The 20,546-nt window shown below is 39.1% G+C and overlaps 1 protein-coding gene across 2 annotated transcripts in view; it reads right to left on the bottom strand.

The window, feature by feature from the left end:
• Nucleotides 1–5,096: 5,096 nt before the first annotated feature.
• Nucleotides 5,097–20,546, bottom strand: part of LOC121900794 (BMP/retinoic acid-inducible neural-specific protein 3-like) — a 50,035-nt gene continuing 34,585 nt past the window's right edge. For both annotated transcript variants that reach the window (XM_042417330.1, XM_042417331.1), the window contains 5 exons: nucleotides 16,306–16,411; nucleotides 15,822–16,058; nucleotides 13,843–14,065; nucleotides 8,791–9,133; nucleotides 5,097–7,688 (listed from right to left, as the gene is read on the bottom strand). In XM_042417330.1, coding sequence (XP_042273264.1) covers nucleotides 6,918–7,688; nucleotides 8,791–9,133; nucleotides 13,843–14,065; nucleotides 15,822–16,058; nucleotides 16,306–16,411 — 1,680 coding nt within the window. In that variant the 3' untranslated portion in view covers nucleotides 5,097–6,917. The remainder of the gene's footprint in view (nucleotides 7,689–8,790; nucleotides 9,134–13,842; nucleotides 14,066–15,821; nucleotides 16,059–16,305; nucleotides 16,412–20,546) is intronic.

The raw sequence follows: 20,546 nt of genomic DNA, 5'->3' as shown, positions 1-20,546 counted from the left end.
CTTACTCCTCCATCCAACAGGGTTCATCAAGTCTAATCAGATTTGTGGTCTGCTGATTCCCCCTCCTTGTAACAGACACAAGAAGAACAGAAATATATCTGTGTATATGACCTTATAATTTTTGTCAAATCAGTTTAGTGCATTCTGAGGCACTGCATGAGCATTATAAGCATCACATGCAGAATCTTAGCTAACTGTGCAATATAACACATGATACAACCTGCATAATACACTATCTGGTTACATTAACGTGCAGCTGCCCGGTAGTACTAGACCCGGTGGCCCTTGCATGAGGTGCTGTTTGTAACATATGCTATTTTAATATGACAATTACAATAATGCTCTAAAATGGTTTGCAATGTGCTTTTGCTGCCTTGTGAGAGGCATTTCTACTCAAGCATAGTACAATATTTGTGTTGTCTGGCGCCGTGCAATTGGTGTTATTACAATGATGTTGTGTGTGTGTGTGACGTTTGAAGGAATATTTACATAATGAAAGCAGAAGCAGCATCCAAGTCAGTCTCTCATCATCCATGCTGATGATTTCATGCCGTTTCCTCCACTCCGTGTGTGGCCCGACTTACAAGGACATTTTATTGTGGTGTTTCTGAAGACACTTCTCTCAATCATGTTAGTAAAATATATAAAAAAAAAAAAAAATAATAATAATAAACAGAATGGATCAAAATAAAAACTACTTTTGAGAAGTGCACTGGATTTTTTATCTGTTAAAATAAAAGTATATAATTGAATTTTTAAGATGTAGCCTACATGGATAGTTGTAAATATGTTAATTAAAGGGCAGTTTTTTTGTTTTTGGCCTCCCTCCAATAATATAAAATATATAATAACAAAACACACAAGTACTTTTACCTTTGATACTTAAGTAATACTCATGTACTTTCACCTCAGATGACTAAAATCACATTGTCATATTGCTCACTGTCTAAACATTTGAAATGAAAGTAGTTGATTTTTAATAAGCAGGCTTCTTGAATAGTCATACATATGATAATACAAGTTAGAATATAATAAAATATTATGAAGGGCAACTTGGTACCATATAGCAGCATATTGTAGTGGTTGACTTTGCAGCTATGTGTGTATGTATGTATGTATGTATGTATCTATCTATCTATCTATCTATCTATCTATCTATCTGTCTATCTATCTTTAATGTTCGAAGATACTAAATGTTAACTGATTTAATAATTAACACTGAAAGAAACACAATAACAAATTAAAGTCCAAACACCAAACACCTTTCAATACATCTTTCACCCTCTTATTCCCTGCACATCTACAGTCGATGCAGCATTGCTTCCTAATGAATGGCATTCATCTGGCACCGTGAGTAATGTCATTTTACAATGCATCATAGCAGCTAATAAACTCAGGATTGATTTGTGCTTATACAAAAACACATCAGGCGGAAACCATCACATCGGTAATAAATTGATGCTGATCTGGTCGTAGGGACAGAGCAGCAAAATGCCAGGAGAATTTTATTTATTTATATTTTTTGTCTTATCGGAGGCTCCTCAGCGGTACAATCGATCTCAGTGCAGAGCCTTTTGTTCTCTGAAGTAATAAAGCAGCGTATTGATTTATTGGCGGACGACAGTTACCTTTTGCCTCCTCCTCCTGTTCTCTGTTTCGTTGCACTGCCAGGTCCCGGGGGAGGAAAAGTTTGGTCTGTATGGAAGCTGGAGCCTGACACTTTGCCACAGTACAATGCACATCCATACTGACATTGAGAATTACACTCCCTGTGAAAATACAATGCAAAAGGTATTGATCTGGACAAGTAGATTTCTCTGGAATGTGTGTTAGGACTGAGGGCTTTATCATTGTGCACAAATATGTTTGTTGATTTTCTGACTCTGTCAAATGGCCAAACAGGCCCCGTACTAATCCCTACTCAGGGATAAATTATCTCCTTGAGTTGTCATAGTAAGTGTGAGCATCGATAATTGTGTAAATGTGAGCAGGAATTAATGCAGGAAGCAAAGTGGCAGATGTGAGAGCAGAAGCAACCTGACTCAGCTTAATATCAGCTGCACCAACATCAATACGACAGAAAGCCGCTGTCCAACCCTTGGTTTTTACATAAACTGCATACGGAGAGTTCACACTAAATACATTTTGAACAGATCCTGTTCTAAGATGACATTTTAAATAAGAACATTCGAATTACATATTGATATCCCCAAATTAGTCAATTTTAACACATTCAATCTTCATATACACTCTGAAAAAAATAAAGCATGATTCCATGGACCCCTGGAATTTCAATTATATTGCATTGACCAAATCAACGATTGGATGTTCCTAATTGGTACAATAAAAATTTCCTAAGGCAACCCTGTCTCCTAGTTCTGTGTATGGTTAGGTTTAGTCAACAAAAGCATTTTGGTTATAGGGAAAGATTGTGGTTTCGGTTACATGTTGGTATGTTGTGACTGCAATCCTTTCCCTAACCTTCACCAATTACTATAAGAGTCTAAACATAACTATTTTTTATCATACTGTAGTTGCCAGAAATGGATACTGTAGGAAAAAAAAAATCTATATATGTTTGGCAGATACACATACATTCTGTATAAATATTTAGCAGCTTGGCAGATTCATTAATGTTCATTAACAATAAAAGACGTACCTCACTTTTCTCTTGCAATGCATTTGCTGTACATAAATGTAATTCCTAGGGGGCATGGTTGCCCATGGATGAAACTTTAACAATGTTCTTGTACACCATAAAGACTTACTGACAGATGTGTTTATGATTGTTCACTACATCTCCGTAATTGTTTCTGCATCAAAAACAAAAATCTGAAAGTTCTTTTTAACTCTGCTGAAAAGCAAAACCCTACAGAAATATTGTCATGGATTCACACTTAATTTTAAACAGCTACTTCAAGATAATAACAAAGTCAGCCTATTACCACCTTAAATATACAGCAAAAATCAGAAAATTCATGTCTAGACCAGATTTAGAAAAATGAATCCACTCCCTTATCTCTACATGGTTTGACTTCTATAATGAGCTTTTCTCAAGTCTTTGTTTTTTACAGAGTTGAGCACATCAGTCCAGCTCTTAATATCTTATTATCTTATCTATTATCTTATCATATCTGCTCTGGATTTAATGATTTTAAAGTATGACTGCTTGTTCACTAAATGGCTTTAGGACCAAACAACATTTCAGGTAATCTGCTGGAATATGAACCCACCAGACTTCTGAGGTCTCCTGGTACTGGTCTCTTGGTTGTTGGTGAAGCTGCTCTTAGCTACAAATCAGCACAGATCTGGAACAAACTTCTACATGGTCTAAGTTTGTTTTAGTACTTGATTTTAATATCTATTGCAATAGCAACATAGAAACATTCTATAAAATAAACTTGCCTTGCCTGTCTGGTTTCCAGCTTTAAATAAAACTTTTTAATTTTCCTAGATGTTGGTTTAAACAGTCCAAGGTCATCATCAGTAAAAATATTCTGCTGCTGGGTGAAATTTCCCCTCAATTTCAGTCAAGGCAGAATAAGAGTCAAAAGTCAGAGACATCATCTTCAATAAATTACAAACAGAGGATTTAATCAAGCAGATGTACATTGAATAGGGTGGACTTTTCTTTTCTCTGATACCTTTGATTGACAGACTACTAAAGGTCAGAGCCTCTCTAATCAAAGCTCACCTCTTGCCACCCACTCACATTGTCATAAGGAAGGCTGCATGCAGTCACTGGTGGCATAGAAAATGTAGCTATTTACAAGCTCACGATAATGAATTATGGCTAGCTGCCTCTGCAGGACAGGTTTTTAAAACTGAGTCTGGTAATTGCACAATGAGCAGAGTGCTGTTAAACAACATAATTACGGGTATACTACCTTGGGTTTTTTTTTTATTTTGCTGGAGGAAGAACACGTACTGTAGGGAGGGCAGAATTATTTTTAAGTCCTCCATTTCCATTTTTCTTTGAAAAGCACCATCCATATCCCTAATTACTCAGACTGTGTGGATGTTTAATTAAGTTTTTGGTGAAGATGAGTAAAATGTATTAGTGTTTTACCCCTGCAGTTTCATGTTTTGTAATCCCTTTCCCTCCTATGCAGGGTCGTAAAAGGGTTGGACTAGCCAGCTGTAGGAGACCGTTTTTGGACATTTAGTGACCTCAAAGTTGAAACAAAGTCACCACACACTCTCCAACACAACCAAAAGTGCTGTATTTCATTCTTCCAGAGCTGCTGCCGTGAAGCACTCATTTCCTCCATGTAATTGACACGGCTGTATCGACGAAAAGATGTGCTGACATTTGGTAATACATTCCACCACTCACGCATCTCATCAAACACTACTCATCCATGTACAATCCTCATCCAATGTAGCTTTTGACATGAGTTGGATTTGATTGGAGAAGCAGACAAATTGAGGTGATGACTGTTAACCTTCATAGGTGCTTGACTTCCCTTTGGTCTCCAGTGTCACTGAGGCATGTGCATATTAACAGATTAGAGGTGGCATCCTCTACCTGACATTAATAATGTAGGCAGAATGTTTGACCTACAGTACAGAGGCACAGCAGTGTTTGATCATGGTGACTGACCTACAAGTCCATGTTTGTGTATCTCTTTCACATCAATAACTCATAATTAATCTGAAGACATTAGTATAATAATTGTAAGCAGCTTGAGCTTGACCGTGACTGAATCACAACCTACAGCCTGGCTGGTAAGGTTAAGCTGGAAACCAATACCCAACCCAACGTTACCTTTACAGTATACTTTCATCACTTCCCACACAACATTTAAAGTTCTTGCAAAACTTGATTATATTCAGTGATGTTTGATAGTTCACTGCCAACATTTTTCAATAGCACAGGTTCATAAAATCAGATTGACATCATTTTGTTCATTTTCTGTCCTTTGAGCCTGTTCCAATAATTGAGTAAGGTTGGGCAAGGACTGTGGTCATGCTAAAATATTAAATGAAGCCATTGGACTTTTGGTATGAGATGGAATGCAAACCCAGGCTCCTGGTGTTAAAGGTATAGTCAGACATTCTGGAGAAAGATTGCTAAAATTTGAACTAAACACCCAAACAAATACACCTGCCCCCCTTCCCCCTTTGTGCTCCTTCAGAAGCTCCACTTGAATTGAACACAAAGTGCTGTGTGCTGCCTGAATCTAATTGGTATTTGGTCCCATCACCTTGTCTAAACTGGCCACGCAGCAGAGGCAGCATATCAGCAGCATGTCAGCAGTACAATAGCAACAGCTGCTTTCTCTGTCTGTGTCTACATTGGATCTGTTCGGCCACAGTACTGCTGTGCAATCAAGACGTGCTTGACAGAGCTCACAACACAATAAGCATAACTGCAGATGTACACTAAGTGATTAAAAAAAGTGTTGAAAAAGGCATCAGGTCACAGTTACCCATATAAAGTGTGAGTGGGGTGCAAGTCACTACACAGCTGGAGTAGCTACATTGGTTAAAGTGCATGTATCTGTTCCATCACACATAAGACTGAGAAGATTGGAAAACATAGCTCAAACACATCTGGTGAAAATAGGATGCTACATGCAACACACTGCAGAGAGAGAACGTTTGAAAGATGAAAACAGAAAGAAGCAGGCATGCCTTTTTCTTACATTTCTTTCAATAAAAATACATTTTATTACTTGCACCCCCAAACCTGGTACTGGTCCTGTACACTATGTTTAAAAATGGCCTGAAACCTGCACTGAACCATGGAACCTGTCAGTTATTGTCAAGTACCGTAGCCGACCTCTGCCTTTTACTCGCCTGCTGCAATTTTTATTGTGCACCAATGTATCAGATTTGGCAGGAAATTTACTTGATGGGTTTACAGCATAAGTGAGTAAAGCTAAAAGTAAGTAAAACTGTAAATAATATACTGTTGTTTGTTCTTAAAGAGGAGAACAAATAGGTTCCCATGTAATAGAACCAAATAGTGTCCATATAATTTTAAAATAGCCCTATCAAGGTGAGTGACGGTTTATAGATTGATGATTGGAAATGCTACACAGTGCATCTTTTAACTTGTTTGTCTGAACTGCTAGTGTGGATGAAGTAAAAGAAAATATGTGTGATTAGACATGCAGTGTTTTTCTCATCTCTTTGAGTTTTAGGTTGTTTGCTGTTGGAACAGAATTTCCTGGGTGAATTTTTGTGAAGTGAAGTGAGCAGAAAATGCCGAGACACATTGACATAATTGCAAAAAAAAATACTCTGATCATTGCTGCATAGCTGTTATAATCATTTAGATCAAATTCATTTACCCCAACTCCAATTTGTAACAACTTTTTGAGTATATTTCAAAATTAGAAGATGTTAAAAGTATCATGAAAAATATTCCAACAGCTGGAATTTGTTATAACATGATGTTTTAATATCAATTTATCTACAAAATTTTGACTGACACCACTGTATTCTGGTCTTCATGGAAAGTGCACTGTCACTGAAGCAAAGGAACATATAAAAATTACAAACAAACAGACATTTTTACCATAAAATGTCCAATCATCTGGCATTGGTACTTACAGTATAAATGAGCAGTCATATTGCAACAGGATGGTTCAACTTTATGTAGTGGTATCTGAATTCCTACTTTTGTTTAAGAGTATGTTCTTGAGAAACAGTTGTGTATTTTCTCACCGATCCACCTCATTCTTTATGATATAGCACTGAAGGTAGTCGCCACAAAACAGAAACCAAAACAACCAGATGAGTACATTCTTCAGCTGCCCACAGCTGGTCCTCTCCTGATTAACCATACAGTTTGGTAATCCATAGAGACAGAGCACAACTGTAAGCATTTGCACCATGAATGGCACAATTCACATGTTCAGGAGTTTCTTTGTGGATGTTTACAATCCAGACCTCCCATCAAGCAGCTGTTAACTGCACAACTTTGTGGTCTCATACTCTAATGAATTGGGCAGACGTGAGCTGAAGGCCTGTAAGGAGGCATGAATGCGAACCACCTCGCTGGCAGTCAGTTTAAGCCGATGTCGGAGAAGACAGGCAAACAGGTCCAACCTCTGTTGACCTGGAGGGGACAGCCGGTTCACCCGGTCTCGTATTTCCAAGAGCTGAAGCATGGCAGTGTCCTGGGAACCTTGGGTGTATGGATAGTCCAGCTGTAGAATCAAGTCACGAATTGCCTCTGGGTCAAAGTGCATGCTGTAGCCAAAGACCTGGATGCTGTTAATCTTCATGTAACCCAGGTTACGACCAGGATCTGTCATTTCTAAAGGCTCGTAATAAACGCTGTCATTCACTCCATCCTGAGTCTTTATCCTGCTACGAAGGTAGATATGGATGGTTTCAAAGAACGTCTTCCACTTGTTGCCTAGCGTCAGAGTCCAGTTATAACACTCGAAGGGCAGGTCCAGCTTAGTGGCCTGCCAGTCTGGAAAATTGTTCTCATTGACAGGGATGTACCAGCTTTCTGAATGACTCCCACCAAAGGGGTTGATGTAGAGAGTAAGGGCAGGCTCCAGTGTGCTGTTCTTTGTAAGGCAGATCTGAAGGGATATTCCCAGCAGCATGTGGACCATGTTAGACTTGTACTTGTTGCTTTTCAACGTCAGCAGCATCCTCTTTCTCCACGATGGATCAAACCAGCTGTTGAGTCGCATGTCATTGCTGATGAAGATTGCATGGACCTAACAGAAAAAAAGACATGAAAACAGTAAGGACATACTGCACACATAAACACAATAAGTACATACCTATAGTGAATACATTTTAATTGCATCAATTTACAGTAAAAGAAAGATCTCAATTTATCATTTGAATTTTAATCATTGGCTGTACAATAGTCAGTGCTTGTTCACAAATAAATGAATTATGTGAGGTCTACAGTCTTGACATTTTTGCAGTGGGATGGGGATGACACACAAAGGTATCTGGCTAAAGTTTAATCAGGTGGTTATGAGGTATGCATTTTAAACCACATGTGCATTAGAGTGTTTGTGGCACTCAAAAGGTTATGAGGTATGCATTTTAAACCACATGTGGTTTGAAATGCATACCTCATAACCTTTTGAGTGCCACAAACACTCTAATGCTGATGTGGTGATGTGGTGTGGGTCCAAATAAAATTTTTTGTGCCAAGTGAGCAACTTTAATTCAAATGACTTGGGTGCCATCCTGGAACATGTTACTCTGTTCTCTTAATATATCCATGGGCAAAAATGTCAGCACAGTTACATTATAGAGCCAATAGTCACAGAAAAGTAAACGAGTAAAGCATTAAAAAAACAACTTAAAAGGCATACAAATAGCTACTATGTTGTCTCTTACATATGAAAATTTCACTCCATTTTATATACTTTTGTTTAACTTGACAAAAAAGGTCCGACTTGTTTTTTTTTAAGCTTGTAGCTCTGAGGAGGGAGTTGAATAACCCTACAAACTCAACTACTTTTATTTATATTGACTAGTATGATGTGGCAAAAAATGTTTTTGGTTGTACTGTATGTATTGTTAGATAAAACCTGCTGGACCAGGTAATATTTGGGATTCATGTAAAGCAAAGGCAATGAACCAAGAGCTGCCTCAGACATACAGAATATCTAAAACTCGGTACAACAAATATGAGGAAAAACATAAAAAAAGCAAGTTCCTCAGCAGCTAGAAGGGCAAGACTTTGTAATGCAGAGTGCCTCCCATGAGTGAATATATCCCTTCAAGGTTACTGCTGTGAAAGACAGCTCAGCCTTCGGTCAGCCTGACATGATTAAACAAAGGCTAAAAGAAAAATACCTCTAGCCTGCGGTCAGCTCTCTGCAGTAGGTATCCAAGCTCCAAATCCTGGAGGTCTGTCTCAAATCCCAGGTAGTTCTCTGTAGAGTCCGCCACCATGGGCCTGCAGGCCCCCTGCATCAGGGCGAAGCCTGGGTTGCAGCTCCCACAGCGGGTGTGGTTGTCTAATGCACAAACCGCACAGGCAGAGCCTTCCCCAACAGAGCAGGGTGGAGGCAGCTGACAGGGGCTGTGTTCGTATCGGCAGCTGCAGCTGTGGAGTTCCTCAGAGAATGCACCAAGCTGGTTGTTCTCTGAGCAATACAGGAGAGACTGGAAATGACTCAGCCAGTAGGACTGAGGCCTGCACCAGGGAAGGAGGAAAAAGAGAGAAAGGAGAGAGACAGGCAGAGAGAGAATGGTTATTGAATGGGGCATATAGGATGAGCTGGTTTAATAGTTAGTGGCTTTATTAGGTCCAGGACACCTGTCTGGGTCTGCAGACAGCTTGCTTGTTAAAAATAAAAAAGTGTCATCAGCATAATGTAAAGCATGCAGACAGAGCCGAGAGGATTCCAAAAAGCATGGTTTCCCTGTATATGAACACCTGTTATGACATGACTGAAATTCCATACTTAGATTATGTGACAACTGAACCATTTGCATGACAACTGAGCAAGCTCTGCCGACAGCACAAGATGTAGCTGAAGGCTACAGAAAATTTCTAGCAAATGGACTGTGGTAAGTATTCTTTTGTCAAAATAATATTTCCAAGGTAAATTGTGAATGTTCAAGCTAAATCTAGCCCAATTTTAATCTAGACATTTTAGCTATAAAAATGACCACATCCGTGAGCTAAATGTGTGTTTAAAAACCGGGCACAGTGGTTTCACCATCTCATAATAAATGTATCTCTAGGATTTATAGGCATTACAAGGTTTAGAGTTTCATTCTAGTCAAGCTTTGTATTATAGTCTTTGGGATGGTATGGAAGTGTTTGCAGGAATACCCTCGTGTTACTGACTTAGCTTGGACTGAGTATTTCCAGTTTTCATGTTTTTTTTTTACTTTAATTGCCAAATGTATAGGTTACACATACAAAGGATATGAGCACAAATGTTGGTGTTTAAAATGGAAGAAAATGCAAGACACAGTGGAGAGAGGGAAAGTTGTCTTTGATCAGTTTGTGACATAAATATTACAGTAGAAGTGCGTTACAGCCGTAGGGTAACCAACTCTCAGACATACATACAATTCTCCCATGTGGGCTGGAGTTTGATTCCCGTCTGTAGCACTTTCTTGACTGTGATCCCTTTACGCCTCTTATCCTCTTTGCTTGCTGAAGAGAAGAAATGCACAGTACACACCGCTGGCTTTCCTTTCAGAAAAAAAAGCTTTTTCTTTGATGAGGATGTATTGTGGTAAACTTTATGCTAATCTGAAAATGTTTGCTGGATTACATTTAGGGCATCCTTCCTCTGAATCCCAATCTTATTGTGTGCTTGGCAGTGGGAAGCAAGTCTGAGTTCAGAAAATCACTGATTTGAATATCAAAACCCCCTAATGGAAAAAGCGGTCGTGGGGAATGAACCGAAAGGGCTCTTTCTTTCCATCATGCGCTACCTGTGGTCAAGGCATTTCACCTCCCACAGCTTCAGCAGAGCAAAGCAGTCGCCGAGACAAGACTGCAGTTGTACTGTTAGTTCCCTGGTGTGATTATGTACAGCCTTCCTGCTCCCCGCAACTCTTCTTCCAAACCACTGCTGTAAATCACAGTGTCCTCTAACTTCTGGGCCATTTTTAAAGGAGCAGGCAACACTGTGTTTTGGAACTGAAATCCATGAAAAATACTGTTACTGTTTTGTGGGAGAAAAAAAAAATCTTGAACAAACAACTGTCACACTGTCAGTAAAAGGACTATCAAGCTTTCTTTCCGTGGAAAAATTAATAGTAATAAAACAAAATCATATGGACAAAAACCAGCAATGGTGGCACATCAGGCCTATTTCTCAATTAGAGATCCAGTTCATCCCAAAGGTGATGGATGGGGTTGAGGTCAGGTCTCTGTGTCTAGGCTAGTCAAGTTCTTCCACAAGAAACTGGGAAATCAACTTCTTTACGGACATGCCTTTGTGCAGGTCCATAAATCTGTTGGTCATGTTACATTAAATTCATTCTTTTTTTAAACAAGCAAAGAAAGACATCTGAAACGTTCAGAGAAGAAAAGGAAAGTGTCCTGATATGCAATCATCACACCTTCTGGCCATTGTTTCCTCTGTACTAAATGATGTGAGTGAAATAGAGTGAGGCTGTAAAGTAGGACTGGTGTGATCTACTGAATGCCTTGACAAGATCATTACAAAGCTATTCAACATTTTAGAATCAACTCTTAATTGCACTCTCTTAGTAGTCAAACAAAGATGAGATGAGTCTTCAGTGAAGCATTCACCTTGGCATGTGTGAAAAAATACTGAACCTCTTCTGTGGGAAAGGCCTACGCATAAGAAAGACATTTTCTAAGTTGATTGAAGCAGAAGTACTGAAAACATCACTTGAATGACAATGTGCATCATTATGCCTAATGGCAAAAGTTTTAGCACAGTGTAATCTGCAGTCTTATCATTACCCACCTAATAAAAGCCAAGTTGACTGGTGCTTTGACTGGCTTATTCACTCATAATTGTCAGCACAGAGGAAAAATACCCCCCAGGAAGCAAAATCAATCACATCTGTCTCATCTATCTCAAGTGCCATGAATAGGATCTTAAAGGGAGACTGAGTTTTTTTTGTGTGTGTTTTTTTTGTTTGTTTTTTTTCTAAGAGCTTCCGCTTCACTTCCAGGCAAACTGACAAACATCCTGATCTCTTTCCACTGAGTAAGGAAATTTCTATGAAGAGAGACAAAGAAAGGGGAGGCTTCACAGTTGATGCCATGCTAATAAAATAGATAAAAACTGCCTGAATGAGGGTGATGGCGCTCCCACTCCTTTTCCTGGCGAGTGGGTTGGAATATCAGCTGCATAGATCAGTGATTAATGTGGTTTGGCAATGTGGTGGAGAAAACGAGACAGATTAAGGGTGAGGGTGGGGGGGTGAGGGGGGATGCGCTGAGACAGAAAAGAAAGAAAACCAAGAGTCTGGACATTGAACAGAGTACACTGTATAGATTAATCCGCTGGTTGATTTATGTGTTGTGCTTTCTGGCATCGTCACCATTACTGTGGTGGTTCGATCGAAATGAACGCAGTGTGACTGACAGTGATGGTTGGATTCATCACCCGTCACCCCCTCTGACAGATGAAGGCAGACTATGTAAATGTGCATTGTAAAGGCGCTAATCTGTAATTTTGTAAATTTTGAAATCCGTAAAGACAAAAACACTTAAAATGACCTATATCTAATGATTTTTTTCTGACGAGTATCATTTTTCTGACATGCGGAAAATGACTGTCCTCTTTCAATAGCAAAGGGACAAGGTGCATTTAGTTGTTGTACCACCACAAAATTGAGGATTTATAGAGAAGATTGGGATGGACAGTTTGACAAACAACCATACAACCAGCCAACCAGCGAGTGTGCTTTGCATTCTGTCTCCTAACAACAGTCAATGTTAGTTTCTTTTAACCATGGATGCAATCTTTTCCTAACCTTAGACATATCCAAACCTTAATCATGGAGGTGGAAGATCAAAAAAACGCATGTATGAGAGGTTTTTGCAACAGTCATATTGGAAAACACTAACACATTTCATTGTTATTTGGGTATAAGATCTATGAATATTTAGACTTTAAAGGTAAGTCTGAAATCAGTTATGGCATATACTTCATATACTTACTTTTACCACTTTTGATCAACCCGAATGGATTTTAAATACTTTGCAGTAATTTAGATCTAGCCAGCATTAGGTTACACTTCATTAGACTTAATGTACTACCATATGATCATCAGTCAACAATCTTTTAGTCACTGATTTCCAGCTTTGTAATCAGAAGAAATACAGATTTTAATAAAACTGAATGAAACTGCAAAAGTGGAGTTTTATTCTTGACGGCCATGAAACTTAGAGAGTCTGGTTTCAGAGGCATTTCAGAGAATTTCATGGAGATGAAGTCCAGTAAAATGGAATGAAAATTTCATGATCTCATGCAGATTTCATGAAGCTCGATGAAGATTTTATGGAGCAGAGACTTGTGAATTTTTTTTTTTTTTTCTTTTTCTGAAGTTGAAGTTTAGTGTTGGAGAAGCTGCAAGCCAAGTAGGCTCTGTTTTGGTGATTGTCATGAAAAAGCTTGGCTGAATTTGGTTTAAAGTTGAAGGTCTTTTAGATCTCTAGCTTCCAAACAACATTGCTTTAATTGCATGTGGATGGTTGTATTTCAACTGGTTTCACTGGCTGATCATATTTTTGGCAAAAGCTACAAAAGTTATAAAAATCAGTAAAATTTAAAATCCTTTACATGCAGTTCACTAAAGGTTAATGTGAGGGTTTACAAGTGAAATGCCACAGCAGCAATGGCAGCTTATTTATTTCCACCTACTTCCCTGGATTAGTCTATAGAAAGAACTGCAGGCTGTGTCTTGATATACAGTAGGATTTTGCAAAAACAAATGCTAGAACCTTGCAACTCCTCTGAGGGTATACACATACTGAGCACATTATTAGGAACACCTGTGCAATCTGATGCAATCCAGTGTAACAACTCTGTCATAAATTTCACTTTTACAAAGCCTATATGTTTTCAGTTTTTGTTGACATTGTCAGAAAGGTGATAATTCTACTTTTGTTTATTATTGAGGTCGTAGTGGGTGGTGGTAGTGTACTGGACTGCGTTAGATTGCACAGATGTTCCTAATAAAGTGCTTGGAGAGTGTACATCAAACAGAAAGGGAGGAATGTACAAAAAGACGCTACATTAAAAAGAGACATTCAATGTAAAAAGTTTGGCTGCAGTAGCTTTACTCAGGATCAAAGTTAGCTTTGACTGAAAGATATTTAAAAAAGCATCAGATGTATGTAACTGAGATGTGGGTAGAGAGAATCAAAATGTATTTTTCAGTGCTCCACGTGCTCACCGTTCTCTTGGTAGGCGGACTTGGGGCTGTCGATGACATCTTTTGCTCAGACTGAAGAGCTTGAAGATGACTCTCTGGGCTCGTCTGGAGAGGACCCGCATGCTGTTCTCCAACTGCTCATATCGCCACTGGAAAAGGCTGTCCAGGGACCACAAGTGTTGGATGGTTGACACGTTCAGGAAATAGTTCTGCGGCAGCCTCGCATAGAACGCCTTGAATTCATCTGTAACAGCAGAAAAAGAAAGGGGATATCTGTATAATTTTAACAATTACATTTCCAAGAGGATCCATTCACTGTCCTCTGTACAGCATGCAACATTCTTGGTTACCACACCCATATTTTTACCAGGGTTGGGTAACTGGGCATGAGTATACAGTGTGAGATGTGACATTTCCTTTTAACAAATGATAAATAACTCGCAAAATAACATACCATGAGAACAGATTTATATTTATAGAGCCTAATTTTGATTTTTCTGTCTACGCCTGCAAGAAGAAATAATCTATGGCAGCGGTGGCTTTTCCATCAGTCCAGCTTGTGTCATATATTTACCAGTCAATGATGAGCACATTAAACAAAATTCCTTGTAAATAAATTGTGGTCACATCATATGTCCTGAATTTACGACTGGGCATGGATCACCTCAACAGTCTATTAAACAATTGATCAGCACACAGTGGAGTGTGTGATACTAGAGAATACAGAGGATACACCGAAGGCTGCATATCTCAGCCTCATTTGAGGGAGCGTTTGACATGGGACAGGCCTTGGCAGGCTGTTCTGAGATATTCAATCTAGAAATGCAGACTTTGGCGGATCAAGCCTCTGAATTGGGCCACGGCATCTGTCAGGTGGTGCTTTGAAAAAGTCCCTTTTAACATTTTGATCATAATCAGTAAAGCTAATAGGAAACCAAAGCATTCAGAGTGACACACTAAAGAGGGATAGAAATTCAGAGTAATAAGGTCATTTTTATTTGCTTACAACTTAATCATCACAGTCTTAATTTCACTTGGAGTAAGTTCATCGTGTTTAATCTAAATGAAACTTGAGCAAATTCATACTTTATGGACAGGAGGCTTTATTATTTCACACTCTGAAACTTAGCAATGAGCTTCAACAACAAATAACAGTTTGGACAGGAAAGGCCTTTTTGATACTATTATGTCCTTTTTTGTCACTATTTCGTTCAAGTTTAATAATAGCTTTGGTGCTGGGTAGCAGATGTTGTTTTTAATCTCAGTCTGTGTCAATAGTTAGACCACTTTCTGGCATCTTCTACTGCTGATAAGGCAGCAAGCTGGAAATCTGTGATATCCCTGGCTGAAGGACACTTTTATGACACTTGAGGATGTCTGCATTCTGGGCACGCACCTGCCCTCACTTTACACCCAGCTATTAAAACATAAACTTTGAAAGTAATTGCACTTAGGAATATTTCAGCCAAATCTGAGGAGTGGAAAAAAAGACATCCATTTTGATTTCACCTGAGTAATAATCACCAAGGCAGGGTGACCGAGCACAGCAATAATAACCAAACATTATGCTAAGTACTTCCATTCAAACTCTGTTTCCCCGGTGATATGAAAAGTCGGACCAGCAATAAATGGGTTTTATAGCTGATTAATCTGCTCCAGACATATTGTAAACTACCTGAGCCGAAAGCTGTTGATTTTTTAAATCCGCTCCTGTCGCATTGTTAATTTGCTAGATGCAGATAGTGTGCCAGGACCCAGGATTCACAACCACCTATTATAGTTCACCAATAAATCACAGAATAGGGAGGATCATACATATAGGATCCTCGCTCAGATTTAACGGTGCAGATAAAACACCTGAATTCATTCTCACTCCCTCTCATATGAATGATTTATACGCTGAAAGTTAGATTTTCCTGCGTTTAGGATATGGCATGAATGTGATGTCTGCATTGCAAAAGAAAGTAAGAATTGGTTATTTTTTTAGAGGGCTTTCTTACCTGATTCCTCAAACTCTTTGTAAAGCAATCCCCATGTCTCTGTGATTCTCTCCAGGCTCTCCTCCATGGCTTGGATGTCCATATAGGGGCAATTGCACTCTGGAAACTTGGGGCCGCAGTTGCACCAGCAGTCGTTGTCCTTGCAGACAAATTCACCCTCTCCATTACAGGCTATATAGCTGAGAGCAGCTTCCACAAAACTTTCTCTCAAGTAGTCCGGAAGGATCACCTGCAAGCCTGTAAAACCAAGCTGGGATTAGTGCTGTCTTCAAACTTTGAAGTTACAAAGTGACAGTGAAAGTTTAGGGAGTTAGAGTATAGAGCTGACTGAGCTTATAACTTACTTAATAGAATCTATCAAACTGTTGAGACGGCCACCTGTGTTACTGATGTTTATTCCCTGTACATATACTTTTAAGAGGAATATTTTATCTGTAAAAATTGATCATGACATTTACCATAACAGTAGATAAATCAGACAAACCTTGCAGTTGCACTTTATTTTCAGGGCTCTGAACCAGCACGGAGCTAACAGAGTCAAGGTTGTCATAGTTACTGCATCCAAGAGGACCTGTACGGGTCTCTGTCACCTGGGCAACAACAAATAAAGAGCTCATTTGTAAATTCTGCACAGCATTTAAAGGGTACTACATTTCAAATAGAGTCTTGTGGTATTTCAGGCAGTTTGGTCACATGCATAGTCACATGTTCCATACACCCTCTAAACATGTAAGTTCACAACCTACCTCTTGCAATAGGTGGTCTAAATAAACATTTGGCACTCCTTCAGGCTGCATACAACAATGTTGAATTCTACCTTCCCCACTACACTGCTGCCTGCTTCAGAATTTTAACTCCCCCCACCTCCCCAGCCTCTTCCTGTATCAGTTGTTGTACATTTTTCTTTTTGATATGTGTTCATGCTCATCAAATAATGTGTACCTCAGGCTCTGCCAGGAGGGTTTATGAACTCAGGGACAGTCTGAGTCAAGCTTGCTCAGATTTGTTCCAGAGCAGCACATGAGCAGAGCCACATCTTGACGCGAGTGTCCTGACTGAACTAAATAAAACTGGTTTGAGCACAAGAAAATGTGTGTCTTTGTAACATAAATGGCTTTTTTCTGTTTTGTTTAAATAAAGTATATCTATAATCAATTGTACTTGTGAATGTGAAAGTAAATAGAGCTCATTTAGGTTCTTCTAAATTGCTATAAGAGTGCTTTGCTGCTCCCATTTTTCTGCAAGAATGCTAGACAACGTTTCTTTTTTTTTTGTCTAGTCGCTGATTGAAGATGTTTCGATTGACCTTTGCCACAAAGCAGCTCCTGCAAAGCATCCTTTTTCACTTCATTTGCAAGAAGAGATCTTATTTCAGCACTCTCCTTTTTCTTGCTGTGACATGGTGGGGAGCACCTAACTGATTCTCATTTTTCTCTCTTTGTGTTTGCGGGACACCATATTTTGTTCAGCGATTTGTCCTGGTCAGGCTTGTCAGAGGACAGTTGGTGTAAAGTGACAGATGGATGAGGCGAGACAATGAGGGTCAGTCGATCAGTAACACAATCATAGAGGGCTGAAGGGCTTGGGAACTCATATGAAGCCGGAGCTGCAGGGAAGTGAAAACTCTGTATGGGGCTCCTTAATCAAAAGCCTAATCCAGAAGAAAGGGGTTTGTGAGGATAAGAATAAATATCTTCTTTGAATGGGAAAAGGAAAATGAAGATAATTTGAGTGCAATTCTTCGACTATAATACTTTTATCACATTATAAATCCCTTGTTTCCCTCATGAGGGATTTTAATGCTGATATGAATGTGAGGAAATGAAATATAACCCTGGGTTTCAGACCACATGAATATTGAAGCCATATAAGGAATTATTTGATATGCCATATGATATGCCATATGGCAAAACACTGACTGATGAGCAGAACATTCAATTTCCACTTCACATAGCAGCTGCTATTCACTGTAGATACATTCTGGTATATTAAAAATACTTAATAGGACATTATTGGCCACCTGTATCTTGGCAAATGACTGTATGAGAGCATGAAGTAAAGGCTTGAGTTCTTCTGAAGACTTGCCTATATATATTTTTTTTTTTTTTCTGAGGGTTTAAGTTCCATCATTATGATGTGAACTTTCTGTCCAGGTACTATGGTGCTAAAATTCTCTGACTTATTCAAATAGCAGAGTGGGGAAAAAAAAAAAGCAGGAGGAAGAAAGTTGTGATCATTAGAGCAGATAAGTAATTCTCAAGGCAGACGTTTCCTGAATTACAACAAACCTTTAACACAGATACAGATACTTTTACTATTTATGTTTGATTCTTGAAATAGTCAGCCATGGGAGTTTAGGTGTGCTCCAACTTTAACTTTTGAATGATTTTTTGCCACTGGAGGCCAGTAAACACACTAGCGTGGGCCAATAGTCACTAACTTTGTCTGCCATTTGGTGCTGCAGGTGGTGTACAGTGGGTATATTACAGCTTGTTTCATGGACAAGAGTGATGAGAGCAGTGATGTGTTTGCTGTCAAACCAAAATAATTAGACAACACAGGCTAAAACCTTCGTAGAGCTGTGCATTGGCTGCTTATTCTCTGGGGGCACATTGGGTGACATCTTTGACATTGTCATTTGATTTAATTTTAATATAAAATAAATACTGATTAATACAGCTTTAAGCCTTATCATTAATGTGTCTATGTTTATGAGTATGTAAGTTATGAGATACAATATGTCTATGTGTTTGTGCCTCTTGCACTATTTTTTTCTAACTGTATACAAGAAATATGCTGTGAAAATAAATTTTAGTTTTAGCATTTCCATAGATGATCAAGTTACTTGTCTATCCACTCAGTGATAGTCTAGACAACAATTGATCAAGTCATGGGACTGGAAACACAAAAATATATTTCTCTGCTATAATGGGAGCACAGTGCAATCGAGAGGCTGTCCACAAGATGATATGATAATATAAGATAATATGAACCAGAAAATCCTGCTGTTTCCTCATTCAAGTCTGGTACCTTGTACATCACTTGCAAATACTGCATGTGTCAGGTGAGGATATCGCCATTGATTCAGTCTCGGAAATTCTCAAATCGTAACAAAAACGAACTCCGCCGCTCTTGAACAACCGGAGTCATTACTCATCGTACAAACAAGATGGTCCTATCACTGACTGCTCTGTGCCGTGACTTCTTTAAGAGAGCCTAGATTTCCACAGCCAATCCCCAGCACACCACAACAGTAACAGGCTTTTCCTCCAAAATAAGCTTCAATTTCCCCTTTGCATGGACACAGCAGGGGAGGCCTTCGCCATGCCAGCCTTCTCTCATCCATTCCTCAACTTGTTTGATTTCAAATTCATGCAGAGGAGTGCTTAGTTGTATCGGTTCCGCTACTGTGTGGGTCAACGCCCTGTGGAAATGATGCGCAAGCATGGAGGAATCTGTCGCTCCTTTGACTCACTTTCTACCAGAGATGGAGGTGAATCTCTCCTCTTTCCACTTCCCACCTGTCAGTTACGCCAGATGACTGCTTTTGGAGCATGAAAGCGCACTCTCTCTTCTTCCTCTTCTTAGCTACAGAGAAAAACCCTAATTCCCAAGAAATGAAACAGACAAAAGCATCTGCCTCTGCACCTCAGATGTGCCCACCTTTGCTGCAAAAGAGAAAAAGAGATACCCAACCCTCCCTGAACACAATGTAGAGAGAGGACAGAGCTTTGATATAAGTACAGGCAGTCTGATTCATGTTCTGCTACAGCAGAGAGAGCTACACTTCACAAGCTGACTACCACTGTGTTCCGAGGAATGAAAAAGGCAGAAAAGAGGGTCATCCTCCCCTCCGTCACCCTATTAACCCCATGCTACCTGAAGGTGACAACCGGAGGCAGAAACCTGTCATGAGCAGTGTTTCACAAGATTCATTTATCTTCCCCTCACCATATGTGCTCATCACGGAGCTTCCTGCAGACTCAATGTGCTTACGGTAGCTGAAGATCATATCTCATCACAAGCTAGCTGATAAAAAAGCACAATCTATATCTTTATTTTCATTGTGGTTATCGTTGTCTTATAACAAGGAAATTGTAAAGAAGGAAAATGGCAAGCAAAACCATATGAACGACTTTTAGAGAGGCAGTTTTCTTTGTTGGAAATGACACACAGAAGCAACCAACAAATTTAAAATCAAAATGGAAATTTGTGATAATTTCTTATGAAGTTAGTGCACTGTGCATAGTGGTTAATGTGTGCATAGAGACCAAGTGGAATGAGTTCATATAATTTCACACTTTCATAAAACATTTAACTCAGTATATTTCTTAACAATAGTGTTTATACCTGTTTATACTTTGATTTATTAGCTGTCTTTCTTGTCAAAGACAGTGAAATTAAAAATATATTTCCCCAGTGTTAATTGTTCAGTTATCTCTTGTTACGTGCCAAATATACATTAAAAAAAACCAACATATTTGAGTATTTTTATATCAAAATCCGAGCCTTTTCTCTTTGTGTCAAACATTTTCATACGTTTCATGACGGATCTTGAACTAACCACACCCATCATATGAAAACAGTGGGCAAAAACCTTGTGATCATTTCCAAAAGAATGTGGCTGAAGTCTAATTTATTCATTTCTCCCTCCTCCTCTCGATATAACAACACGGATATAACCACAGCTCAGTATCTCTCTACAGCTCCATATTGCAATGTATT

This window comes from Thunnus maccoyii, chromosome 7, assembly GCF_910596095.1.
Source record: "Thunnus maccoyii chromosome 7, fThuMac1.1, whole genome shotgun sequence".
NCBI lineage: Eukaryota > Metazoa > Chordata > Actinopteri > Scombriformes > Scombridae > Thunnus > Thunnus maccoyii.
The sequence above is the reverse complement of the archived record's forward strand: the minus strand, read 5'-3'. Positions and strand labels throughout refer to the sequence as shown.